Consider the following 26343-nt stretch of genomic DNA (forward strand, 5'->3'; position numbering starts at 1 on the left):
GGTAGCAACCACTCTGGACTTGTTGGTAACACATAACACACATTAGAGAATGGAAAATAGATCCAGCTAAAACTCAAAGAGTACTCTGGTGTAGGACATGGAGAAATGCTCCTTCTAAGTAAGGTAAAAGAAAATTTGTTGCACTTGGTTCTTCCCACCTACCACCTGGAAAGCATAATATTTGGTGGGTCGATTTGCATTTTAGAGGTAGCGCATTCCTCACTTGGGTGTGTTATTCTAACCCATACACCAAGAGATCCAAAAAGAAAACTGCTCATTTGAGTGGGCTTGGAACATGAAAAGGTTCTAGAACAGGCTACTGTACAGGTTGCTCTGTCATTTGACCTATGTGATCCAGCCATTGGAGCCTTTGGCAGGTCCTCATAGGCGAATCACAACAGAGACCCTTTGAAGCAAGCAAGGTCTTACTGTTGTCTGCAGATGAATACTCTCCTTTTGAGAGATAGCTTTTGATCTATTATTGGGCCTCAGTAGAAATTAGATGTTTGATAATGAGCCACCAGGTTATCATGTGCTCTGAGCTACTCATTATGAGCCGTGTATTATCTGACATACTAAGCCTTAAAGTTAGATGTACACAGCAGGGATTCATCATGGAATGGAAGTCACATGCAGTGATTCTGCCTGAGAAGGGACTGAGAGCCCCAAAAAGTGACATGAAGTTGCTTTTTGTCTTGGTGTTTATTAGAAAGTGATGTAGACTGTGCACTGCATCAGGGCTTTGTACATGGGTTCCAGTAATCAGACTCAGGTTATTGTAAACATAGGTTATAAAAACATAGGATGTGCTTTTACCCATGTAGACATGCTGTTGGCCTTGGAATGTATGTTTAGTAAGGAAAAGTGGAACAACTCCCATTAGTAGGAGTGGTTTTACAGGAGGAATTTCCAGTATTGCACTTTAAAAGAATTTTATTTGTATGGAGCTGGAGAGATGGCTTAGCAGTTAAAAGCACTGGCTGCTCTTCCAGAGAACCAAGGTTCAAGTCCTAGCACCTACATAAACATCTGTTTATAAACATCTATAACTCTGTAGTTTGAGGAGATCTGGCATACTCTTTTGGCCTCCTCATGCAATGTACATATGATGCCCAGATATACATGCAGGCAAAACACTCATATATGTTAAATAAAAATAAATTGTTTTGTTGTTTTTTAAAATAGGGTCTCATGTATCCTAGTTGGCCTGGAATTCTGTGTACCCTTCAGCCTTCTGAGTGGTAGGATTTTAGGCATTTACTCCCATACTCAGTTTATGTGCAACTGGGGGTTGAACAATGTACTGTCATTGTGCCCACTAAGCTACCTCTCAGTTTTTGAGGTAGGGCCTCACATTTCAGCTCAGGCCGGCTTTGAAGTCACTGTCTTAGCCTCCTAACTGCCGGAATTGAGGTGTGTGCTAACGTTCAGTTGTGTTGGTTTTCTTCTCAATGATGCTGTTATTTCAGCCACAGTAGATGGCATCTAGAGTATCACTTGCCTAGTTTCTAGGTTTCCCCACTGGCTTATGGCAGGTTTTCAAATATCTTTGGCTTTGTTGCCAGAGGCAGGAACTTTGTTGTTTTTTAACCTAAACCTGATTGTAGCTTTTAATCCCAGCTCTTGTGAAGCAGAGGCAGCTGCATCTCTAGGAGTTCAAGGCCAGCCAGGTCTATTTAGAAGTTTCAGGTGAGTTAGAGCTACACAAACAAACAAAAACCTCAAAATAAACCCAAATACACAGGATTTTGGGAGTATACCTGTACTCTCCATCTTTTGATCATGTGGAACAAATCTCAACTTTACTAGAGTCGTTTCAAGGGGGCTGTAAGTGATAGTGCTAGCTTTTCGGTTAAATCTGAGCTTTCCCAAAGGAAGAGCAATGCTATTTGAACTGTGATCCTTGCAACTTAGAAGCTAAGATGTTGTCCAACATTGACCTTCAGCTGAAATAGTTTCTAAGCTGTGACTCATCTTTTGGCTCATTCCTTTTTTCACCAGGAAATACATTAAATATTAATTTGCAGAATTTCAGTTATCTATCCCAAAGAATATGTTCCTTGTCAGAGTTACTAGGACATATTTTTCTGGTAATCAATAGGGCAACCAGTGATTACATGTGTGTATGTGTGTGTGAGTGTGTATGTACACAACTCACTAGTTGTGAAAAATTCATGTGTAAGAAAATACATAAATCTGTCTAGAAAGACTGTGAATATGAGACCAACCATTTGACTTCTTTCAGGGGTTTATCTGTTTCATCAGAGGAATGGAGATGCAGGAGGCTGAGGCTGAACAGAACAGGTGGTGTGTCTGTGTTTGTATCTGTAAATAACACATCACTGTTTACAGTACATTGGTCTGTCTTCATGCAGGGCCTTGTACAACCAAATCAGGAGGAATTGTTCCCGTGCTTAAAGCCAAGAACAACATCCTGACCAGCAGGGGGACAGAGGTCAGCTTAAGGCAACAGCTATTGGAAGGGAACTACAGGACATTAAGAACTTTGGAGGAACTGAGTTTGTTAAAAGAAGACAAAATGTGGAAAAGAACACTTGATCTCAGCCAAAAGGCTGAGAGTCGATTAGAGAAGGGCTAATCCTGCATGTTCTCATGTAATTTTGGAATTTCAGAAATCCACAGTCATATAAGCAGAGAGTAGGATGGTGGCCACCGGAAGTGGAGGACAAGGAAAATGGAGAGATGGTAGTAAAACATGTGAAGTTATAGTTAGGTGTGCATAGGATTTTAATTATAGTTAATAACAAGGTGGTGTATACTTTTCATATGTTTGCATCAGAAAAAAGTATTATTTTAGTTAATAGATAATTTGCTTGATTTAATCATTTCACACTGTATGAGTATTGCGTGGGTAGGTATAAAAACATCATATTATTCTCCATAAATATATCATTCATTTTTCAGTACATATGAAAACAACACAGATTAAAACCATAAAAGATTGTCTATTCAGTGACTTAAAAAATTTTTGCACCCTGGGTATAGTGGCTCTTGCCTTTGATCCTACTACTAGGTGGGCAGAGGGAGGTAGCTCTATATGAATTTAATGCCAGCCTGGTCTACAAAGAGTTCCAAGCTAGCCAGGCTGTCCTAGTGAGACTGTGTATCAAAGAAGAAGAAGAAGAAAAGAAAAAGGGCAAAATGCACTTTGAAGTAAGTGTATGAAAGCTGTGTGAAACTACCTCTCTGGCTGGCCTGTTACTTGCTATGTGGACCAAGTTTGCCCGGAACTTGTGAAGAAACATCTTTCTCTGCCTCTTGAACACCAGCATTACAGATTGGAGATATTACATTTGGCTTTGTTTTGTAGCAGTTGCCTGGGAAATCAAATATTTCATTATAGAGTGGTGGTTCTCAACCCATGGTTTATAACCCCTTTGGGTTGCATATCAGATATCATGCATATCATATATTTTCACTATAATTCATAACAGTAGCAAAATTATAGTTATTGAAAGAACACTGAAATAATTTTATGGTTAGGGGGTCACCACAGCATGAGAAACTGTATTAAAAGAAGGCACTGCATTAGGAAGGTTGAGAACCACTCTTCTAGAGGGAGGTTTCTTAAGGTCAAGAAGTTTAAAGTTCTAAATTGAAACAGTCCTTGCAGGAATGAGAAAAGATTCATGAGACTAGGAAAGTAAGCAACTCACAAGTCTCAAAAGGTTCCTGAAACTAACATGATACACAGAAACCTTTTTCCCTTTTTTCACCTTATACAAGTAGGAACAGTTGCTAGAGGTAAGACAGGAGGTAGAGTTGCCTAGATGAGGCTTTCTAACCTGTTGTGCTGCATGAAAGTTGTACACAGAGCTCTAAGGACACAGCTTTTCACCCAGATTGAGGGTGATACAGTTGCCTTTGAATTCATTGTCTCTGCTCCTGTGACTAATTTCCTATAAACTAATTTGCTTATCAAATTGCACTTTGTGTAGTTTTCACTTTCATCTGTAGTTGGTTACTTATCTGGGCTAAATAGACATTTGGTTGTCATCTCTATAGTAAGTTTCACCTAACAGGCTTTTCTGCAGCATGGTTCATCACAATGAAGGGTCATCTCACCAGTTGTGTATGTGTTGATTTTATCCCCTTCCGGTCATTTATATTTCTTCTTTCTACCTACATAATGTTTGATGCATATTCTTACAGCTAAGCAATGAGAAAGGTGTGTTCTTTTACTCTAGTGTTTTGCTTGCAAACAATATCAGAAATCCATTACAAGACTAGATTTAAAAGGTGATGTGTTAAAGTGGATGTTCTTGCACATGCCTTTAATCCCAGCATTTGGGCTGCAGAGATAGGAAGATCTCTGAGTTTCATACCAACATAGTCTGCAGAGTGAGTTCCCAGCTGCCAGAGCTACACAGTGAGACCCTTTCAAGAAAAGAGTCAAAGGTGACGTGTTCACCAAGAAGCATACCCCATTTGAGAAGTTCTTGGGGGCCTTCCTGACTGACTGGGGCTTTGTTTCGGCATCTGTGCCTTTTCTTATTCTTTTCTTTCTTTCCTCATTCTGATGCTGGCCACTCTACAGATAGGACACAAATGTTCTTGGGGAGCATTCTAAATTTGTTCTGTTGTCTTCTCTGAGACCCAGTTCTGTAGTCTGGCTTCAGCTAGTGTGGAACAGTGTGATCTTTGAAAGCTTTCCATCATGGTCTGGTTCTTGACTCTTTTTGTGCTGTGCTTAGTTAGTTTTTCTGCTTCTCTTTCTGAAGTGATATAAGTTACATGTCCTCAGTTGCAAGGCTCAAAAACTCAACTGCATACCAGCCTTGGACTTTGCCCTAGTTTATGAATGTCCTGTGTGCTTTCCTAGAAAACTGAGGATGAATCAGGTGCTGTGCTGTGAGGTATGCTGACCCTCCTGGGACCCTAGTCTGATAATTGTTTAAACAGTATGTAGCAATTTGAATTGGACTTGCAAGGTAGAATTGTTGCCAAGTCTCTGAAGTAGGTCATAGCCCTTAGCCTTTCCCCCTTGTTTTCTTTTTGTTTGTTTGACAATGTCTCATTTGACTCAGGCTTGACTTGACTATAGAGCCTAGAAGAGCTTCAAACTGCTGTTCCTCCTGCCTCCCCTCCCCCAATGCTGGGATAACAGATATGTACCACTACACTCAAGTCTCCTTTTCTTTTCTTCCTTTCCTTTTTCCTTTCCCCATCTTTGAAATGGGATTTCTCTATGTAGCCCTTAGCCTGGCTGTGTAGACCAGGGTGTCTTAGAACTTGGGGCCAATTTTTCTGCCATTCTTTGCTTTTTGAGTAATGAAATTATAGGCATGTATAATGCTTACTTTTCTCTCTTTTATTTCCCCCTTGAAGCTGGGTCTCCATTATATTATACTGTCTACCATACTTGATATGTAGACCAGAATGGCCTCAAACTCCTAGAGATCTACCTGCCTCTATGCTGGGACTGTGGTGTGTACTACAATGCCTGGTCCCCTATATTTCAGCTGAAAAATTAGTGAAGAGAGATTTCCTTAGTCCATAGTCAAATAGTAGGTTGGGCCTTACACCTCTGAAGCTGCTTCAGTTTTATATTTTTCCTCATCATATGTTAATAAAAACATATGGCTTGCCATGAGTAAATCTATCTTTTTGTTGTTTTATTTTTTTGAGACAGATTTTCATTATTTAACCATGGCTGTCCTGGGACTCACTATATAGACTGTGCTGGCCTCAAACTCACAGAGATCCTCCTGTCTCTCTTTGCCTCTTGAGTGCCACTATGCCCAACATTGTAACTGTGAGTCGATGTTGACTGATAATATGGGTATAGTTAAAATTCAGAAATGTCATCATTTCCTGGATTAATAATCAAGAAAAGTTTCTAAATAGAACAGAATAGAAATGCAGAGATTTTTTAGGTACTCAGAATATATATGCACAAAGTCTCAATTTAAATAATTCTAAAATGAAAAAATATGTATTTTGGCTGAAGTCAGGGGTACTGGTAGAGTGCTTTAATCCCACCACCTAGGAGGGGTTTTCTCATTATATCTTCATGCATTCCAGTGCTGTGTCCTCTCTCTGAACTGACTGTACTTTTTATCCTAAACAGTAAAGACTAACATTATATAAATTTTACCCTTGTGATGGCTTGTATATGTTTGGCCCATGGAGTGGCACAATTAGGAGGTGTGCCCTTGTTGGAGTGTGTTTGGTCTTGTTGGAATAGGTGTGTCAATGGGTACATGGGCTTTAATACCCTCGCTGTTTGGAGGTCAGTCTTCTCCTAGCAGCCTTCAGATGAAGATGTAGAGCTCTCAGCAACTCCTGCACCATGCCTGCCTGGATGCTGCTGTGCTCCCACCTTGATGATAATGGACTGATCCTCTGTAAGCCAGCCCCAATTAAATGTTATCCTTGTAAGAGTTGCCTTGGTCATGGTGTCTATTCACAGCAGTAAAACCCAAAGACAACCCTTTTAAATGTTTTTAAATTAAAATGTAAAATTACTTCTATTTATGTATTTATTTGTATGCATATATGCACATTCATGGCACATGGAGTTCAGAGGGCAGTAACAGAGATCTATTATTTTCCTTCCACCATACGGGACCTGGCAAGTGCCTTTTCCTGTTGAGCCAACTTTCTAGCTCCCCCGTCTCCCTGCTTTTTTTTTTTTTTTTTTTTTTTTTTTTTTTTTGAGATAGAATCTCATATAGCCCAGACAGGCACAAATAATAATTTTTGCTTGCTTGATTTTTTTTTATGTTTCTAAAATATATTCTCTTTTTACTAATTGTTCTCATTTTGTTATTTAAACAGGCTACTAAGCAGTTTCTTGAAGAGATCAACAAATGGACAGTACAGTATAATGTTTCTCCACTCTCTTGGAATGTGGCTGTCAAGTTCCTCATGGCCAGAAAGTTTGATGTGCTCCGTGCTGTAGAGTTGTTTCACTGCTACAGAGTAAGTGGCTCAGGGCCGGACATGTTTGGACCGGTTGAGCTAAGTTTTGCTATTTTTTCTGCTTTTCTTTGTACATGTTCATTTTCTATTTCTTTCTCATTCTGTTGTCCACAAACCCTATGAGAACTGAGGTTGGGCTGGCCAGTTCCTGGAAACACTTACTTAATGTATCCAAAATGTGCTTGTAGATCAGCATGCTACTTGTGAGGACTGAAGCAAAGAAAGTCCCTTAATGTCACCCTGAGACACACTCCTTTCTGGAGTCTTCGTCCTTGCTGTCTTCCCTGCCTCCTGGATAACCTATTTGGTATATTTTACAGCTGTAGTTTAAGGCCTCATGAAGTTTTAGAAAGCTGCCATTCTGATGAACTTGGAGCTAAAGAGCTATTCAAAACAAGGGAGGTGTTAGCTCTGGAAAAGAAAAGCAGCTGTATTAGTGAGGTCTGGTTCTTAGTGTCTTTTTTGTTGTTTGTTTTGTTTTGTTGAGACCAGGTTTCTCTGTGTAGCCAGCCTCTGCCTTGTGAGTGCTGGGATTAATGGTGTGAGCCACTATTGTCCAGCTACAAGTTTTTTTGTTTTTTGTTTTTGAGATAGGGTTTCTTCAGATAGCCTTGGCTGTCCTAAAAACTTGTTCTGTAGACCAGGCCGGCCTCGAACTCATAGAGATCCATCTGCCTCTACCTCTGCCTTAGAAGTGCTGGAATTAAAGGCATGATCCACCACAGCTGGCTAAGATTTTTTTTTTTAAAGAGGAAGTTTAAGACTGATTCTGTGGTGACTGGAGAGATGGCTCAGTGGTTAAGAGCACTGACTTCCAGAGGTTCCGAGTTCAAATCCCAGCAACCACATGGTGGCTCATAACCATCTGTAATGGGATCTGATGCCCTCTTCTGGTGTGTCTTAAGACAGCTACAGTGTATTCATATAAATAAAATAAATAAATTAAAAAAAAAAAGACTGATTCTGTGTTATGTTTGCTTTCTTGGATTGTAGCATCTTTGACAGAAATGCTATATGTTATGTTACTTTGTGGTTAGAAATTTCTTCTGAAGAGAAACTAACTCTACTTTTAAAAAAAAAAGATCCTGGGAAAACAAATGAGCACTAGAATTAGCTCACACCGCATGGCTCAGCTCATCCAGTACTTACTTACTTATTCCATAGATATTAATTGTATACCTCTATTAACAGTGCCACTGTTATTTAGAAGAGAGTAAACAATCAAAAAAAGAGTACTAACCTTAAATCTGAAAGATTAGTAGGGATCAAGCAGTGTGAAGTATGGTTAAAGAAGTCAGAACATTTGGGCTGGAGAGATGGTTCAGCCAATAAAGGGTAGGTTTACAACCGAAAGATATAAGAAAACAATCTGTTCAGATCCTCAGTGGTAGAAAGTAAATTTTAGCTAAGCAGGAATGTTGAATTGGACTCAAGGCATTGCAAGAGATGGAGAGCACAGAAAAGTAAGGCTAGATCGTTAAGGTCTCAGAAATCCATTAATAATATAAACAATGTAATAAAATTTCTATATTTGCATTCCAGAAAGATTTTGACAGCATATATTTGGAGAATGTATCTCACTGATTATCTTGGAGTCAGAAAGATCAGTTTGAAGACTGTTGTACTTACAAGGAGAGATAAGGGCAGTACAATTAAACACATAATATCAGGGGAGATGGAGAAAAGTGGACAGATTTAGAGTTCCAATGGGTAGGAGCTGCTTAAATTAGTGTGTGAGGAAAATGAGTGAGGCATCTGAGTTGGGACTTGTATGTCAAGATCAGTGCCGATAACATTAATTAATTTAGGAGACACTGAAATGGAATGGGTTCATGTAGAAAGAAGGTCATTTGTTTTAGTTTGTCCGTGTCTTTGGGATACCCAAATAGAGACTTCCTGTAAGCAACTGGAACCTGAGTGTGGGGTAGAGAAAAGAAATGTGCTCTAGAAATAGGTATTTCTGAGTGTCTAAACTAGAGCTGACTCTTGGAGACATCAGCAGATGGTCCTGAGAAGGTGGCTGAGGACAGGAGTTATGACTAATAGTTAGCTGCTCTGGAACGCTAAGGCATGGTACAAAGGAATTCACAGTTCAGTTAGTTGACTTCTAATGTTCCATCCCTGAGGTTTGACGGCTACATAAAGTTGTTCTGGTTATGTCATATTTTCATATTAATTCACCTCTTCATTGTTTCCTTTTTAGGAAACAAGAAGGAAGGAAGGCATTGTGAAGCTGAAACCTCATGAGGAGCCTCTTCGTTCTGAGATCCTTAGTGGAAAATTTACCATCTTGGTGAGTCTGTAGAGCCCATCTTATGCTTTGTTACATCCTTTTGTAGCTGTTACCTTATTTGGAGTTTTGTGGCTAGGTTCCTTATCAACTTATTTTGCTATTAAATTGTTCTAATAATAGTCAAGTTATTACTTATTAAAAGTATCAGTTATTAATAATAGTTGAATTATTGAGTTATGGAGTAGACTTAAGTTTTTGGTTTATTGATTCATTAAAAAAGATGTTGGTCAGGCTGGAGAGATGGCTCAGAGGTTAATAGCACTGACTGCCCTACCAAAGGTCCTACATAGAAATCCCGGCAACCACATGGTGGCTCACAACCATCCGTAATTGGATCTGATTCTTCTGGTGTGTCTGGAGACTACTACCATGTACTAATATAAATAAATAAATAAATAAATAAATAAATAAATAAATAAATAAATATTTTTCAAAAAAGTTGTTGGTCAGCATGTTGGGAATGGTTAATAATATATCAAAACACCTTACTTACTTAATGGAAACTCTCCACTAAATAGTGGTTCAAGGGAATGCTGAGAGAATCAGGTCTGGGGTGATGATAACACTGCTCCCTTTATGGAAGAATGGACACAAATTAAGGAAGTTCTGTTAGTAGCTCTTCTCTTCATATGTCAAATCTCTGTCCAGGATAATAAATCTAAACGATTGCTGTGATTTTTCATTTCTAAATATTTCCTATTTATTTGCTTTAGAATGTTCGAGACCCAACTGGAGCCTCCATTGCCCTTTTCACTGCCAGGTTACACCATCCCCACACGTCTGTTCAACACGTGGTACTCCAAGCCTTGTTTTACTTGCTAGACAGAGCTGTGGACAGGTAAGCAGTAAGACTGTTGGTGTCTACTTCATTTAGGAAAGTGACAGTTTGTGAACTGATTAAACTCAGAAGTGCTCTCACTAGGACACAGCCTAGACAGTCTGAGTAGAAAACAGCTCCCGTGTTTAAGAGTGTGTGTTTCTGGTATCATTAGGATGCTGTGCTCTCTTTGTTTGCACTGTCTTTCCTATTAGGTTAATGAAAGCTGAGAGAGACAAGTCATAGCAATTGTTAATATACTGAGAATGGTTTATTTGAAGGAGGAAAGGAACTCTGTTGAGTTTGTGTTTGTTTGTGTGTGTGTGTGTGTGTGTGTGTGTATGTGTGTGTGTGTGTATGTGTGTGTGTGTGTGTGTATGTGTGTGTGTGTAAGTCTTCTGCATGTTAAGGCATATGCACCATCATTAGTTTATATCCGAATCATTTATTTTTTTTTCCCTTTAACTTTGAGATGCAGTGTGACTTAGTTTAGTTACCCATACGAACTTAGTATTTTCTTGCCTCAATATCTCAAACAGTAGAGATTACAGGCCTGAGTCACCTGATTTTTAGGCTTAGGTCACCTGATTTTTAGTTTTGTTCATGTTAAAACTCTCTAGGGGTTGGGTGGTGGATTGTGTCTTTAATCCCACCACTTGGGAGGCAGAGGCCAGTGAGTCTCTGAGTGAACCAGGGCTACACAGAGAAGCCCTGTCTTGAAAACAACAACAACAGCAATAACAACAAAAAACACAGGCAAAGCAAACAAAGAAAAACCCTTTGGGAGTTGGAGAAATGACTCTGAACGTAAGAGCACTGGATGTTCTTTCAGAGGACCCAGGTTCAATTCAGCACTCACATGGTAGTTCATGACCATCTGTAACTCCAGTCTTAGGTTCAGGCCCTCTTCTAGTTTCCATGGACATCAGGCATGTCCACTGCACATATATGTACATGTAGGCAAAACACTCATACACATAAAATAAAATAAAAACAATAAAGGAAAAAAAACCACAACTCAAAGCCAACCTTCTTGGGTAACGGGTATATTGGGGTATGCTTGCCTAGCATATGTAAGTTCCTAGGTTCTCTAGTACGGAAAAGTAAAAATAAAACAAGCCATGCCTAGTAGTACCTGCAGTTCTAGCACTCAGGAGTCAGAGGCAGGAGTATCACGAAATTGAGGTTTGCCTGGCCTAAATAGTAAATTTCATACTACATAGAGAGAATCTGTCTTGATAAAAACTAAAGCAAACCAAACAAACTAGTCTGGGAGCTACAGTTATGTGGCTCAGTGGTGAAAATCTTGTCTATTGCCCTGTTTAATCCCCAGTGCTGATAGATAGATAGATAGATAGATAGATAAGGTAGGTAGGTAGGTAGGTAAGTAGGTAGGGTGGATGGATAGATAGATGATAGATAGATGTGTAGGTAGAAAAATCGATGTTGGCTAAATAGATAGCCCAGTGGGTTGGTGCACTTTTTTAATGCCAGCATTCTGGAGGCAGAGGCAGGTGGGTCTGCGTGAGTTTGATGGTAGCTTGGTCTACATAGTGAGATCCAGGCTATCTGAATCTGTATGGTGATTCCTTGCCTCAAGCAGGTGGGGGATTTGATTATCAGGAAGATGGCTCAACAGTTAAGAGTACTGGCTGCTCTTTGAGAAAACTGGGTTTTTCATTCCCAGCACCCACATGGTAGCTCACAGCCATTGGCAGCTCCAGTTCTATGGTATTCAATACCCTTTCTAACCTCTGGTTACCAGACATGTGGTGCACATACATACATGCAGGCCAAACACTCATATGTATAAGGAAAAATTAGCTTGTTGTAATCTTAGTACTTAAAGGTGGGAAAAGATGCTATATCATTTTAAAGCCACCTTAAACTGCAAGGAGAAACTCTGTCTCAAAAAAAGAACAAAAAACAAAACAACAACAAAAAACCTGACCACAGCCTACCAGGGGCCAGACAAAATAGTACCTTAGATAATTAAGGTGGTAGGATCGTGAATCTGAATCTGGCTTGAGCCCCATAGAGAATTTTAGAATGGACTTGGTTTTTGTTGTTTGGCTAGTTTGAATTGGTTTTTCAAGACAGGGTTTCTGTTCATTGCCTTGACTGTTTTGGAACTTGCTCTGTAGACCATACTGGTGTTGAACTCAGCAGATCTCCCTGCATCTGCCTCTCCAGTATGGGATTAAAGGCATGAAGCATCACTTGCTGGCTTGTTTTGTTTGTCTGAAACAGGGATTCATATAGCTTTACCTGACCTAGATTATGGATATACAAATTGAGAGTAGCCAAGAAATGTTCTGTTCTCTGAATAGTTAACTATGTACTGCCTTATTTGTTACTTTTATAACACGTAGCCTCTGTTGTTGATGCTTAGTAGGAGATACATGTGACTCATACATACTGTTATTCTGAAGATGAGAAGTTGTGAGGAATGAGGACCAGTAATTTCGGTAGCCTTGTACTCCCTAAGTAACAGTTTGAAAGTTCTCAGCCCTTTAGTCTTTAGGGCTGCTTTCAAGACTGCAGATACTCTTGAAATGCTCCTTTAGTTTAGGAGAGTGAAGGAAAGCTACCTTTTTCAGAAAGTCCAGTAGAGTGGGAATGCTAACGTGTCTTCTTCAAAGTGATCCATAACGTGTCTTGCTGCTTTGATTACCCTTTACTTACTTCCTTCCTTTGAAGCAAATGTGAAGCAAGAACTGTGTTTTAAGCTTCTTGGTGTCTCTTGCTGCATGTAGCTCAAGAATCACGCTCAGTAGGAAGCATTTGGCTCACTGTGATACCTCAAGTTATATATCAAGAAAGCATCATATTTTTTATATCAATCCATGTGTGTTCAGAGAATAAGCAACTTCATATAGGACCGTGCAACCTGGGTCTTTATGCTCTGTAGTTTATTTTCATTATTCTTTTTTCCCCGTGCCACTGACTTGTTTTAGACCCCTATCTTTAAGGAGAAAACCTGTAATTCATTTAATTGGCCCTAGTTTAGCTTATGAGAAAAATGGAAATTCTCTAGATCTAGTTAATCTACTTGGTAATTATGCCCCTTTGACAGCATCTTTAATCTTGAGGAATGATAATCTTGTGAGGTTATAAAAAAAAGGAGTTAAGATTAATATTAATGCATTAGGGGCCTATAGAAATATATTCTGCCAGAAAACCCTCTATGAATTTTAGAATTAATTTTTTTTCTTTTCAGGAGGCTAATTCACTGAACCTGAGGTATATTAGATATACAAATTTTAAATTTATATACTTGAACTGGGTTTTGAAGTATTTTCATACACACATGATTGACAAGAATTGATTTTTTTTAAATGTTAACTCTTTTTTAGTGCTCCCTCTTAGGTTTTGTAGGAGTATGATGGCATGGGGCTTACAGGAGGGGATGCAGAGATGAAGACACAACATAAGACCCTTGAGGTGGCTCATACCTGTAATCCTAACATGTGTGTCAGGAGGATTACCCTGAATTTGAAGCCAGCCGGAGTTTAATACAAAGTGAGCACATAGGATGCATGAAACCCTCTGAGAAAAAACTAAAACAAGTGTAAAAACTTCCTATCTAGAAATAGTACAAATACTTCATTTCTGGACTGGCAGGATGGCTCAGTATTTCAAAGCACACGTTGTACTGTCCTGAGAACCTGAGCTTAATCCCTGGATTTCACAGTGGAAGGAAAGGACTGAGCTGACTCCTAATGTTATCGTCTCATTCCCACACTTGCTGTGGCACACACAAGTGAGCATACATACATGTGTGTATGCGCGCGCGTGCGCGCGCGCGCGCACACACACACACACACACACTGTATGAATGGTGATGATAATAGTTCTAATAACCTTTTGAGTGTTTTTGGATCTGGCTTAGCTTTGAATGAAACCTTTGTATTAAATGCTTTTTTTAATGATTGGTTTACAGCTTTGAAACTCAAAGGAATGGACTCGTATTCATCTATGACATGTGTGGGTCTAATTATGCCAACTTTGAGCTAGATCTTGGAAAGAAAGTTCTAAACCTGCTGAAGGTAAGGTTGTAAAGGGGGAATTTAATGTTCAGTTTTAAAGGTCACTTATATATGATAGCTAGTAACTTCTTCCTTAGAACAAGAAGAGATCTTAAAAGTCAAATTGAAAGATCTGAAATGGCTTTAGTGGCTCACACAAGTAATGCAAGCACTTGGGAGGCCAGGGCAAGAGAAATGTCATGGGTTTGAGTTAGGTAGAATTACATAGTAAATTCTACTTCATCCTTAGTTACAAAGTAAGGTTCGGACCAGCTTGAGCTACATAAGGAGTGAGGTCCTTTAACAAAGTAACAACCAAAAAGCTAAAAAGGAAATAATGAAAATGAAAGGCCACAGGCAAATTCGTAGACATAAATGTCCCTTTTCCTGAGTTTTGTATTAATAAAGACCCACCTCTGACAACTATGAAAAATGCCATCTAGCCAGTGACTTTTTGGAAATGTGGCTGAATTCTGGATGCAATGTACTTTTCATTCATGTTAGTGTATGTAAGTTTATTTGGTCTATTTATATAATGTAGACTTATGTACATATATAGATGTGTATAAGTTTCATACTTATCACTTCATAGTTCCTTCTCTCCCTGTGTCTTAGGCCTAGTGACTTGTTTTGTAAATTAATGTGTACATTTATGTGTTTGCATGGTGTTGTATGCTTTTTTATGTGGAGGCCAGCAGACAGCCTTAGATGTCATTCTCAGGTATTCCATTCACTTCTTTGAAACAAAGTCAGTCAGTCATTGGTCTGCAGTTCACCAGTCAGGGTAGATTGGCTGGCTAACATGCCTTAGAGAGCTGTTTGTTTCTGACTTCCCCCAACCCCCCAGATTACAAATATATGCCACCAGACTTAGCAATTTTATATTAGTTCTAGGTATTAAATTCAAGTTCTTGTGCTTGTAAGGCAAGCATATTACAAACTTAGCCACCTTCCCCAGCCATAAAATGACCTTTTTGTATCTTAAAAGATTATCAGGTAGGCTAAAAATGTAGTTTAGCTGTTACAATGCTTTCTGGTGTTCAGAGGGCCCTGCGGTTGATTTGAAGGGCTTAGCATCAGGAGGTGGAGGCAGGAGGATTAGAAACTCAAGGCCTCTTTTGCTTACATAGCAAGTTCTATGACAGCATAGGTTACTTTTCTGTTGCTATGACAAACCTTGACCAAGGAAGGTAGTGTATGAGAGAAAGCATTTAATTGAGTTTATGGCTTCAGAGGGTTAGAGTCCATGACGGTGGAGTAAAAGCATGGTGTGAGCTTACATCCTGATCCACATGCCGGCGGGAGGAGCATCTGAATGGTACCTGTCTTTTGTAGCCTTGATGCTTGTGCCCAGTGATACCCCCTCTCTAACAATGCCACACTTCCCAGTTCTTCCCAAACAGTTCCACCAAATTGGGACTAAATATTCAAATATATGAGATTGTGGCTCCCTTCTTATTCAAACCACTAGAAATGGCTATATGAGACCATGTCTCAGACAACAAAATCCTCTCATACCCCCTAAAATGTACTTTTAAAAAAAATAATTTACTTATTTAATGTATTTACTTATTTAATGAGTGCTCTAGCTGTATATACATCTACATGCCAGAAGAGGGCATCAGAATTCATTATAGATGGTTGCAAGCCACCATGTAGTTGCTGGGAATTGAACTTCGGACCTTTGAAAGAGCATCTGGTGCTCTTAACTGTTGAGCCTTCTCCCCAGCCCCCAAACCATGCTTTTTAATGTATAACTATTTAATATGACTAGGGAAGACTGAATGGCATAAAATAAGTTATGCAAGCCAGTTATAGTGGCACATGCCTCTTATCGTGTTCAAAGCCACCTTGGACTACATAATCAGATCCTTTGTCTCAGAAAACAAAAGTGCAGATATACAGTGAATGTAAATATTTAGGAACTGGGAGTGTAGCTCAGTGGGCGCGTACATTTGGCATTTTTGAGGTGTGTTGTCATGGGAGTGTAATACTTGAAAGGGTAAGGTAGGACTGCCAATAGTTTAGGACCAGCTTGTGCTGCATAAGAGTACCAGACCAGTCCAGGATGACTATAGAAAAGAGTCTGCCTTTAACTAAGGCACAAAAAGCATTTGGGCCAGCGTCCTAGCATGGAGTGAGAGGTGGAGAGTGGGGGTTTGAGTGGGGAGCAGAGCCAGGTGGATCTCTGTGAGTTTAAGGCTAGTCTAGTATACATAGCCAATTCCAGGCCAGTCAGGAAAGATAGTGAGACCCTTTCTTTAAAACAGTAGTCATTTGTGTTGTTAGGATAGCTTTTCAGAAGTTGAATTGATTAAAGGATATATATATATATTTTAAAGAGTATGTAATGGGGGCTGGAGAGATGTTTTAGTGGTCAAGAGCACTGGCTGCTCTTCCAGAGAATCCACATAGCTGCTTACAGCTGTCTGTAACTCCAGTTGCAGAGGACACAATACCCTCACACTAATGAACATAAAATAAAATAAAAAAGAATATATAATGGAAGATGCCTTCCTATAGACACTATCAATGATTGTATTAGTTAACTTATCTGTTTGGTCTTATTGTGAGACAGGGTCCTAAATAGTATAGGCTTGCCTAGTGCTTGCTGTATAGAGGAGGCTTTACACCTCCCAAGTGCAGTAGACATGGCCAGTTCTCTTATCTTTTTGCTTTGATGAAGATGATGTAACATAATGGTTTCTGCTATCCTTCACCTTATTGAAATAAAGCTATTTCTTCAAATTGATCAGGCAGTTAAAAGGAGCTTTGGGTATTTATCCTGAAATAAATTCTTGCATCTTTGAAGGAAGGGAAAAAGGTAGTTTTTAAGTCTGAATGAAGAAGCCTTTGGAGAACTTTGCTGTGGATGTTGTATATTCTGTCTAGGGAGTGTTTGTAAACTCCTCAAATTTAGCAGAACCAAGGTTGAGTGGGAAGAATAAAGGCTAATAAGTAAAACTTAGATTAATTTATTCAAAATGGAAAAAAATAAAGCTACAGTTGCCCTTTTTTAGCCAATTACTGGGGATTACTTATTAATTTACCTTGGATATGTACTCATGAGTGTGCAGGTGCACATGTGTGTATGTGTAAGGCCAGGGATCAACTGTAGGTACCATTCTTAGGACCTGTCCACCTTGTTTTTTGAGACAAGGTCTTTTCCAGGACTTAGGGCTTGCTGACTGGGCTCGGCTGCTAGACACTGAGCCTTAGCCATCTCTTTGTCTCACTCGTGCTGGTGACTTTATGTCCTACTTGAGATTGAACTCGTGTCCTTTGTACTTGTGTGGTATGCACTTTACCGGTTAAGCCATCCCTCCAGCCCCCTCATTACATGGTAACCCTGCCCCGAAAAAGGCTGGAGTGTTAAAACGTGGAATGAAACCAGTACTGTGGCTTAACAGTGATATGCTGCAGTCTGTGTCTACATACTTTTTTCTTTATGTCTTATAAATAGAATTAGCTCTTCTTTTTCCCCACTAAAAGTAGTTTATTTACTTTTCTAAGACCTCATTTGTACTTGTACACACTAGCTCATGTATATTTATGCATGCATGTATGTATTTTATTGTGTTGGATATCAAACCTAGGTATTGTATATGCTAAACACACAGTATCACTGAGTTACATCTCTGGCCCAGATTGTATATATTGGTTTAATAAATGAACAAATGGAGAAAGATTGAAGGTAGACAATGTTATATGTATATACACACATACATATTAAACCAGATGAAGATTATAAAGTAAAATGTTTATCCTCAACATATTAGAAATCTAAGTGTTAGTAAGCTGAATTTTTGTAGGCTGCAAATATGTGCTGTTGTATGATATGTGCAGTATAACGAGAAACACTGGGGTCACGATGACTCAGTGAGTACATTTGCCACAAGAGCCTGGTCACCTATGTGCAATATCCAGAATCCATAGAAAGACAAAAGGAGGAAACTGATCCTCGTGTGCACACTGGCACACATCTTCTCACTCACCAACAATAAAAAATGAATAATTTTTGATCCATAAAATATATGATTAACATGTACTTACAATCATTACTTTAAAAAGTAGATCAGCTTCTCATTTTTTAATTTATTTTAATCTACCTACTTATTTCTGAATTAAGCTGTCAGGTTTCTCTGTTGCCTATGCATGAGGAAGAGTGGCAAAACCCCACACTTTGGACCTGAATAGTTTCAGGTATGTCTGGGCTTTAACTCCTCATGCATTTTCTCTACAGGGAGCATTTCCAGCTCGACTGAAGAAGGTGCTGATTGTAGGAGCACCCATATGGTTCCGAGTGCCCTATTCTATCATCAGTCTGCTTTTAAAGGATAAAGTCCGGGAGAGGGTAAGACAAGCTCATCACACCTTGAATACAATGATACTGAACCAATGTGTCCTGCAAGTAGTTTAAGGATTGTAGATTTCCAAAGTTCAACTTAGTGCTACATAAGGTACTATTAATATTTAATAGTATTTAAAGGTTGGGGTATAACTCAGAGTGTCAGAGTGCATATTCAGCATGCCCAAGGGACTAGGTATATAGTGCCCAACACCCTACCCCAAAACCAAGACCAGAATCATCACTTAATATAATTACATTAGCTCAACTGGTATTAGGATTTATCTGGGGCAGAGTAAGTAACTCAGTAGTAGGGTACTTGCTTAGCTTATAAAAGGAAATGGATTCCAGCATAATTTAAAAAAGAAAAAGAAAGGGGGGGAGGGAGGGAGGGAGAGAGAGAGAGAGAGAGAGAGAGAGAGAGAGAGAGAGAGAGAGAGAGAGAGAGAGAGAGCACAGAAAGTCAAACTGGTTTATTTACTGGGAAGTACTGTTAAGTCCCTGAGTGACCTTCAGGGTGGTGGGAAAGTCTCTTTTTAGTTTTATTCTTCGAGACAAGGTTTCATTCTGTAACTGAGGTTGGTCTACAGCACACTGTGTTGTAGTCACTAGGCATCACATCCATAGTAGTCCTTAGCCTCAGCCTTTCAAGTAATGGGTGGGACTGGAGTGAACCATCGTGCACATCTTTGGGCATTGATTTTTCTTAAAACAGTTTCTTATTGCTTCTAATTTAAAAATGACCACATTCACTCTATTTCTCAAATTAATCTCTTGAGTTTTTAGATCTGAAAGATTATTGTCTCAGTCAGTGATTATAGCTTTGGAAAGAAATGCCATCCAAACAATGGTGTATGTAGCACGGCAGTATGTACATCCTTAATGTCTTGGCACGTGGAAGGTGCTAGCAGGAGAATCCAGAGATTCAAGGCCATTCTTGGCTACACAGTGAATCTGAAGCCAGTGTGAACACGTGAGATCTTGTCTCAAAAAATAATAAGATAAAAATCATAGAAATAATAAAGATTAGGTTTGCGTTATTAGATTTTTGTTTGTTTGTGTTTCAAGACAGGATTTTTCTGTGTAATAGCCCTGGTTGTCCTTGAAGACCAGGAATTGTAGACCAGGCTGACCTCTAACTCAAAGAAACCGACTGCCTCTGCCTCCTGAGTACCAGGATAAAAGTCATGTCCCACCACGCCTGGGCTGCATTGTCAGATTTTTATGGTAATAAAATTATAAAGTAAAATTACTAGTGCAATTTGTAACTGTGCAAGTTATACTAGTGCAGCTTTGTAACTGAGGTCAGAGTAGAAAAAATAAAAATATTTGACTCTAAAGAAGCTTCTTGGAAAGAAGTTGCTTAGTAATGACTTAGAATATGACAACTGTTTCTAAGGTAACTTTTCTTTTATATGATGATTTTTTTTCCCCTGACCTCAGCATTGCGGTGATCCTCCATTTCTACTAGGATTACTGGTACTTATTTGCAAGGATCCCTGGATTGTGAGGATTTTTTTTTTTTAAATTATGAGTACACTGTAGCTGTCTTCAGACACACCAAGAGAGGGCATCAGATTCCATTACAGATGGCTGTGAGCCACCATGTTGTTGCGGGGATTTGAACTTAGGACCTCTGGAAGAGCAATCAGTGCTCTTAACCACTGAGCCATCTCTCCTGCCCGATTGTGAGGATTTTTAAAGCATGGTCTTGAGTTTGAATTGTAGGAATTATATATGCATGTATAAACTCAAAATGTATTGAACACTTCATGAAGTCCAGACACTACGTCCTGGGAATTAAACACTGAATGACAGTCCTTACCCTTGAGGAGTTCATTGTTTTGTGAGAGAATACAGAGTTCATATAGCAGAGGACTTAGGCTGTTTGGGAGCATAGAGGAAAGTTTGACCTTGGGCATCCAAAAAGAAGCTTCATAAAAGAGGAACAGCATAAGCTACAACTGTCTGTTTTTAGGAGCTGTGTTTTCAATTTTACATGTATGTCTGTGTACTATGTGTGCCTGGTATTGTAAGAAGCCAGAAAAGGGCATTGGATCCCTCAGAACTGGAGTTATGCCATGTGGATGCTAGGAGTTAAACTAGGTCTTAACTACTTAACATCTCTCCAGCTCCTATGAGCTGGTTCCTTTAAGAGCTAGAAGAGGAAAGAGAGTAGCTTTTTAAGAGGATGAAGGTAGTGTTCTAGAGAGTTGCCTGCCTCAGTGATTAAGAGCATGTACCCAAGTTGGGTTCCCAGTACCTTAGTTAGTTTCTAAGTAGCTACAGTTCTAGGGATCCAGTGCCCACTTCTGGCCTCTCATCATCTGAATGTGGTATACATTCTCTTTCACAACACACATTTAAAAAAATAAACAAGAGGCACCAGCAAGGGGGAAGAATCTTTTAGGAATAGCATTCCTGTCCCATAGAGATTTTAAGAAGTAACTAGGCCATCTTGGCCTAGCATGGCTATATTTAAGTATGTGACAGAATCAAATATGATTGCTTATTTAGTGTTTTTCCATTTCTAGATGGCTTTGTCTTTCTTTCTTAGAATTCTGTTTTTGAGGACATCCATACAAAGCTGAGAGTAAAGCCTAAGCTGAGAGACAAGAGTCACCACTACCTATGCATTCTTAGCTTCCAGAAGGAGACAGTGCTCAGAGGCTTGTTAACAGTATGACACCTTTGCTCACTATCCCTTTGTTTCAGAAGAGGAATAACTTGGACCTAATTCTAGAAGTGGATTTGATCGACATTCTGGGGATTCAAACTTAGCTATCTGAGAAATTAGTAGGATTTTAAACCGAAGCTGATAAAATTCAGTCTATCTCTTTTCAAACACAGTGTTTTAAGCAAATCTCATCCGATTTTCAAACCTGGTAGAAGCACATTTGTTTTTATCTTGTTTGCATCTTGCTCACCCACAGCCTCAGTACTACTCAACATTGTTCTTTCTTTCCTTGCAGATTCAGATATTAAAGACATCTGAAGTTACCCAGCACCTGCCTAGGGAGTGCCTTCCAGAAAATCTGGGTGGGTACGTCAAAATTGACCTCGCCACTTGGAATTTCCAGTTCCTGCCCCAAGTGAACGGCCACCCAGATCCCTTCGATGAGATCATCCTGTTTTCCCTACCTCCTGCCTTAGACTGGGACTCAGTACATGTTCCAGGTCCTCATGCCATGACCATCCAAGAGTTGGTAGACTATGTTAACACCAGGCAAAAGCGGGGCATCTATGAGGAGTATGAAGACATTCGTCGTGAGAACCCTGTTGGCACTTTCCACTGTTCCATGTAAGTAGGAGAGGTTGGGTCACAATCAGTTTCCTAGGTTTTTCTGGCAAGTGATAGCTGCAGCCACTTCAATACCTCAGTTTCTTTATAGAGGTTTCTCTAGTGTAAAGAAGCTTCTCAGGAAGGCTGAACATGGCGATGCATTTCTTTAATCCCAGGACTCAGAAAGTGAATCTCTGTGAGTTAGAAGTGAGCCTGGTCTACTTAGTGAGTTCCAGGCCAGTTGGGGCAACATTTAAAAACAATGCATAAATAAAAAGGCTTCCTGGGAAGAAGGCTAAGTGGGTAAAAGCACTTGCTTTGCAACGTGAAGACCTCAGTCCAATTCTCCAGTACCCATCTAAAAAGCCAGGCATGCGGCACTTGTACATAACTCCACCATTGTGGGACAGGCATAGTTGGGTCACTGGTCCAGGTAATCAGGTGACAAACAACAAATGAGGGCACTTGATGTTATGCTTTGCTTCTGCATGCACACCCAGGTGTACACAGTGTGTACTACCAACACCCAAAATCTTCACATTCATGTTAATAGTTTCATCTAGAGTAATCTCCTGCTTTGGGGTGGCCTTTCCAATTGTTCTCTACCCTGTCTGTCTGTGTGTCTGCCTGCTTCTCTGTCTGTCTAGCTAAAATAGCCAAGCTTTTTCATTTGTTTATTTGTTTTATTTGAGATAATATCCTACTATGTAGCCTTGGGTAACCCATAATCCACCAAAACAGGCTGACCTCACAGAGAGCCCTCTACCTCTGCCTCTCTAGTGCTGCCCTTAAAGATGTACACTGCCACACTTATCTAGTCTTAATTGTATTTAATTTTTAAAATGTATTTTAGTATATTTCATGTGTAAGAGTATTTGACCTGAGTGTGTGTCTGTGCACCACATGCATATAGTGCTTGGACTGGCAGGTAGAGGGCATCGGAGCCCTGGGACTAGAGTCACAGAAGACAGTGAGGCACCGTGTGGGCGCTGTTTGACTCTGAGTTCTCTGGAAAAGCAACTAGTGTTCTTAGCCATGCCTGTAGCCCTCTTACAACATTGTTTTGCTGTTTTTCTCTTGCTAGTGAGCCCTGTCCGTTATAAATTAAGCATGCTCTCAGTGGGCTCTTAGTTTAAATTGCAAGTTAACTAGAAGTCTCTTCTTTTTTCTCTCCACTCTGTCCCTTAGTTTTTCTGAACTATGGGCTGGAATATGGGTAACTTGTGGCTGTTGAATGTTTGTCTTCCCTTAAATGTTTTAGGAGTCCATGATTCTCTGAGCGCCTTTTTATCTCAGAATTCTTGTTCAGGTTAGTCATGGTTTGAAGAAAATGCCAAAGAAAGAGGGGAAATAGTGAGTTAGTAAACTGCCATGGAGAAAGAAGCCAATAAGTAGAGTGGGAACATAAGAGCAGGGGCTCAGCAGGTGGAGGTGCTGCCCAGCCTGACGACCTGGGGGGATTCCTGTGGGAGGAGAAAGCTGACTCCTGTAAGTCGACCTCTGACTTCCACACATGCACACAATGCTCAGTGGCATATGTGCATCCTCTTTCTCCCCCAACACTACTGTACTATCAACAATAGATAAAAATAAATGTAAAAGAATGAAAAAGAGAAGCTAGGGCTGTAGTTTCATGGTTGAGCTCTTTCTGGAGTTGATAAGGTACTGGGTTTGGAGAGGAAAGAAAGGGAAAGCAGAGCATTTATTAAGAGGGGAAGCCGGACAGTTGTGGCACATGCCTTTAACCCCAGCACTAGGGTGGCAGAGGTAGGAGGATCTCTGAAAGTTGGAGGCCAACCTGATCTACAAAGCTAGTTCCAGGATAGCCAGTGCTGTTACATAAAGAATTCTTATCTTGAAAAACAAAACAAAATGAAAAAGAGAAGGAAATACTATTTTCTCTTCTTTTCCTTTTTATGTGCTGAAGATCTCTTTATATATTTAATCTGCTTCCAAAACTGAACAGTTTTTCCCTAACTATCCTTGAACATACTTTGTACCTTAGGCTAGCTAAAATGATGATCTTCCTATCTCAATCTCTTAAGTACTGAACCACTCTTCAAAACTACCATGTACAACTTCTCCTATAGTCACTGTCACCCACCCCCACACCTTCTCTTCCTACTTCATAGGATCTCATCTAGCCCAGCGTGCCCACTAAGACTTGCTATGTAGCCGAGGATGACTTTGAATTTCTGATATTTCTGGCTCTGTCTCCTGTATGCACCACAATCTTTAGTTTCCTCAGTTGGAATTAAGGAAATAACTTGGGAGCAAGAAATAAGACACTTTCAGGGGCTTTAAGATTTTGATGTAGAGGGATGTGAGCCTCTCGCGCAAGTAGGGCGGGGCATGCCGGTGCGGTGCGCTTGCGCAGGAGACACTAGAGGGATGAAGCCAAGAACCTCTGAACTGTCGCCAGGTCCGTTCTAGCTCCACACCGCATCCTTTTCTTCCACCAACACCGCCGCCGCTTTGGGAGTGCAGATGGGGACCATCTACCCTGGAGACGGGCGCACCAGACCTGCGTGGTGCACTACACGGGGATGCTTGAAGATGGGGAAAAAAATGACTCCTCTCGGGACAGAAACAGTCTTTTAAGTTTACACTAGGCAAGCAGGAATCCGAGGCTGTGAAGAAGGGGAAGCCCTGATGAGTGTGGGTCAGAGAGCCAAGCTGATAAGCTCCCCAGACTATGCCTATGGAGCCACTGGGCACCCAGGCGTCATCCCACCACATGCTACTCTTGTTTCTGATGAGGAGCTTCTAAAACTGGAATGGCAGAAGTGGCCTCGTCCCTTAGCTCTGCACATAGATCTGCCATGGAGGAATCTAGTACCTCCAGATGGGTGCACATGAATCCATGGGGAGCTTTTCTTGATGCCCCAGCACTCTTTGTATAGACACCTAACCAACTGAATGTGTTCCGTCACTCAGCTTTGCTTCGGACACCTCCATGTCCTCTTCCCCCTTCTGGATGTGTTTTGACCTAAACTATATGCCATAAACCTCAAGTTACTTTGTTTAAAAAAAAAGATTTTGATGTAGGAATTACTGTAGTTACTCATTGCCTCAAGTAATTGTCTTGAAAGAGCAAGGTTGTCTGCTTGTACCATTTAAATCTGCTGCTATTTTAGAATCAAGTCTGGGGAGAGGACTTCACAGTTGTGCTTTTTTATTGAACTGTGGAGCCCTTGCTTGATGATCTAGAACCATAAACCTCACTAGCTCCTGGTCTTCCCTTCTTCAGCCAGGTTCTAGTAAGACTGCCTACAGAGAACAAACTATATTTCTCTTGAAATTCTGAATTGTGAAGTAAATATCAAAGTTCAAATTGTTCAAAATCTCCCTAGAATTTGTTTTTTTTTTTTTTATTTATTTTTTAATTTTTTTTAGAATTTGTTTTTTTAAAGACAGTGTAGTTAAGTCAAGTGTGGTGCCAGCACCCAGGAGGCAGAGGCAAGCAATCTCTGTGAGTTTGAGGCTATCTTGGTCTACAAAGTGAGTTCCAGGACAGCCAGGGCTGCTACACATAGAAACTGTCTTTAAACACCCCACCCCCCCAAAAGGACAAAAAAAAAACCCCAAAAACCCAAACCAACCAACCAACCAACCAACCAATCACAGTGTAGTTGTCTGACTGAGAAAACCTTCCATGACCAGTATTCGAAGACTTGTGCCCACTTTGTGGAACCATTGGGAGACCTAGGAGGTGTGGCCTTACTTGTGGAGGTGTGTCTTTCGGGATTGGCTTTGAAGCTCAAAAGACTGTGACATCTCTAGTGTCTCTTTGCCTTGTACTTGAAATTGAGCTTTCAGCCATTTTACCACTGTAGTTTTGTTCGACCATCATTAACTCTAATCCTCTGAAAACTTAAGTTCAGTTAATTAAACTTTCTTTTATAAGTTGTCTAGGTCATAATATTTTTATTACCACAATAGAAAAGTTGTTAGTAGTCAAATGGGTGCCAGAAATCCAGCCTGGGTCCTCTTGAAGAGAAGGCTGTGAGTGCTCTTAATTACTGAGCAAGCCATCTCTCCATTCCCTCTCTGTCCTTTAATTAGTAATACCTGGCTTTTAACACCTCCTCATCTCTCTCTCTCTCTCTCTCTCTCTCTCTCTCTCTCTCTCTCTCTCTCTCCCTCCTTCCCTCCCTCCCTCCCTCCCTCTTTGATATTTTGTGACAGGTTTTGTTTGTTTGTTTTTTGAGACAGGGTTTCTCTTGTGTGTGTAACCAGGCAGATCTCTGTGAGTTCCAGGTCAGCCTGGTCTACAGAGCAATTTCCAAGACAGTCAGGGCTACGCAGAAATCCAGTCTGAAAAACAGGAAAGATAAAAAGATCAAAGGCAAACCTTATTTTTATTCATGAGTATTTGTGTGTCTGTGTGTATATGTTATGTGTACAGACTTCACAGAGGTGTTAGATCTCTCTAGAGTTGGAACCACAGGCAGTTCTAAGTGTTCTTAACTACCAAGCTATCTTCCCTGCCTCTAAAGAGAGTTTTTAAGATGTAGAAAAGAGGGAGCTGGAGAGATGGCTCAGCAATTAAGAGCACTGACTGCTCTTCCAGAGGTCCTGTGTTCAATTCCCAGCAACCACATGGTGGCTCACAACCATCTGTAATGG

The 26343-nt window shown here is 40.1% G+C and overlaps 1 protein-coding gene and 1 pseudogene across 2 annotated transcripts in view; both read left to right on the forward strand.

Moving 5' to 3' along the window:
• PTPN9 (protein tyrosine phosphatase non-receptor type 9) overlaps window positions 1–26343 on the forward strand; it is a 68874-nt gene that overhangs the window by 27603 nt on the left and 14928 nt on the right. The window contains exons 2-7 of the mRNA XM_080929844.1: window positions 6802–6945; window positions 9149–9238; window positions 9952–10076; window positions 13999–14104; window positions 18327–18437; window positions 21404–21732. Coding sequence (XP_080785970.1) covers window positions 6802–6945; window positions 9149–9238; window positions 9952–10076; window positions 13999–14104; window positions 18327–18437; window positions 21404–21732 — 905 coding nt within the window. The remainder of the gene's footprint in view (window positions 1–6801; window positions 6946–9148; window positions 9239–9951; window positions 10077–13998; window positions 14105–18326; window positions 18438–21403; window positions 21733–26343) is intronic.
• LOC308430841 (peptidyl-prolyl cis-trans isomerase FKBP1A-like) lies at window positions 24261–24573 on the forward strand (annotated as a pseudogene). The gene has a single exon. The product of its transcript is annotated as a peptidyl-prolyl cis-trans isomerase FKBP1A-like (transcript).

Source organism: Micromys minutus (assembly GCF_963924665.1).
Source record: "Micromys minutus genome assembly, chromosome: 16".
NCBI classification, from domain to species: Eukaryota; Metazoa; Chordata; class Mammalia; order Rodentia; family Muridae; genus Micromys; species Micromys minutus.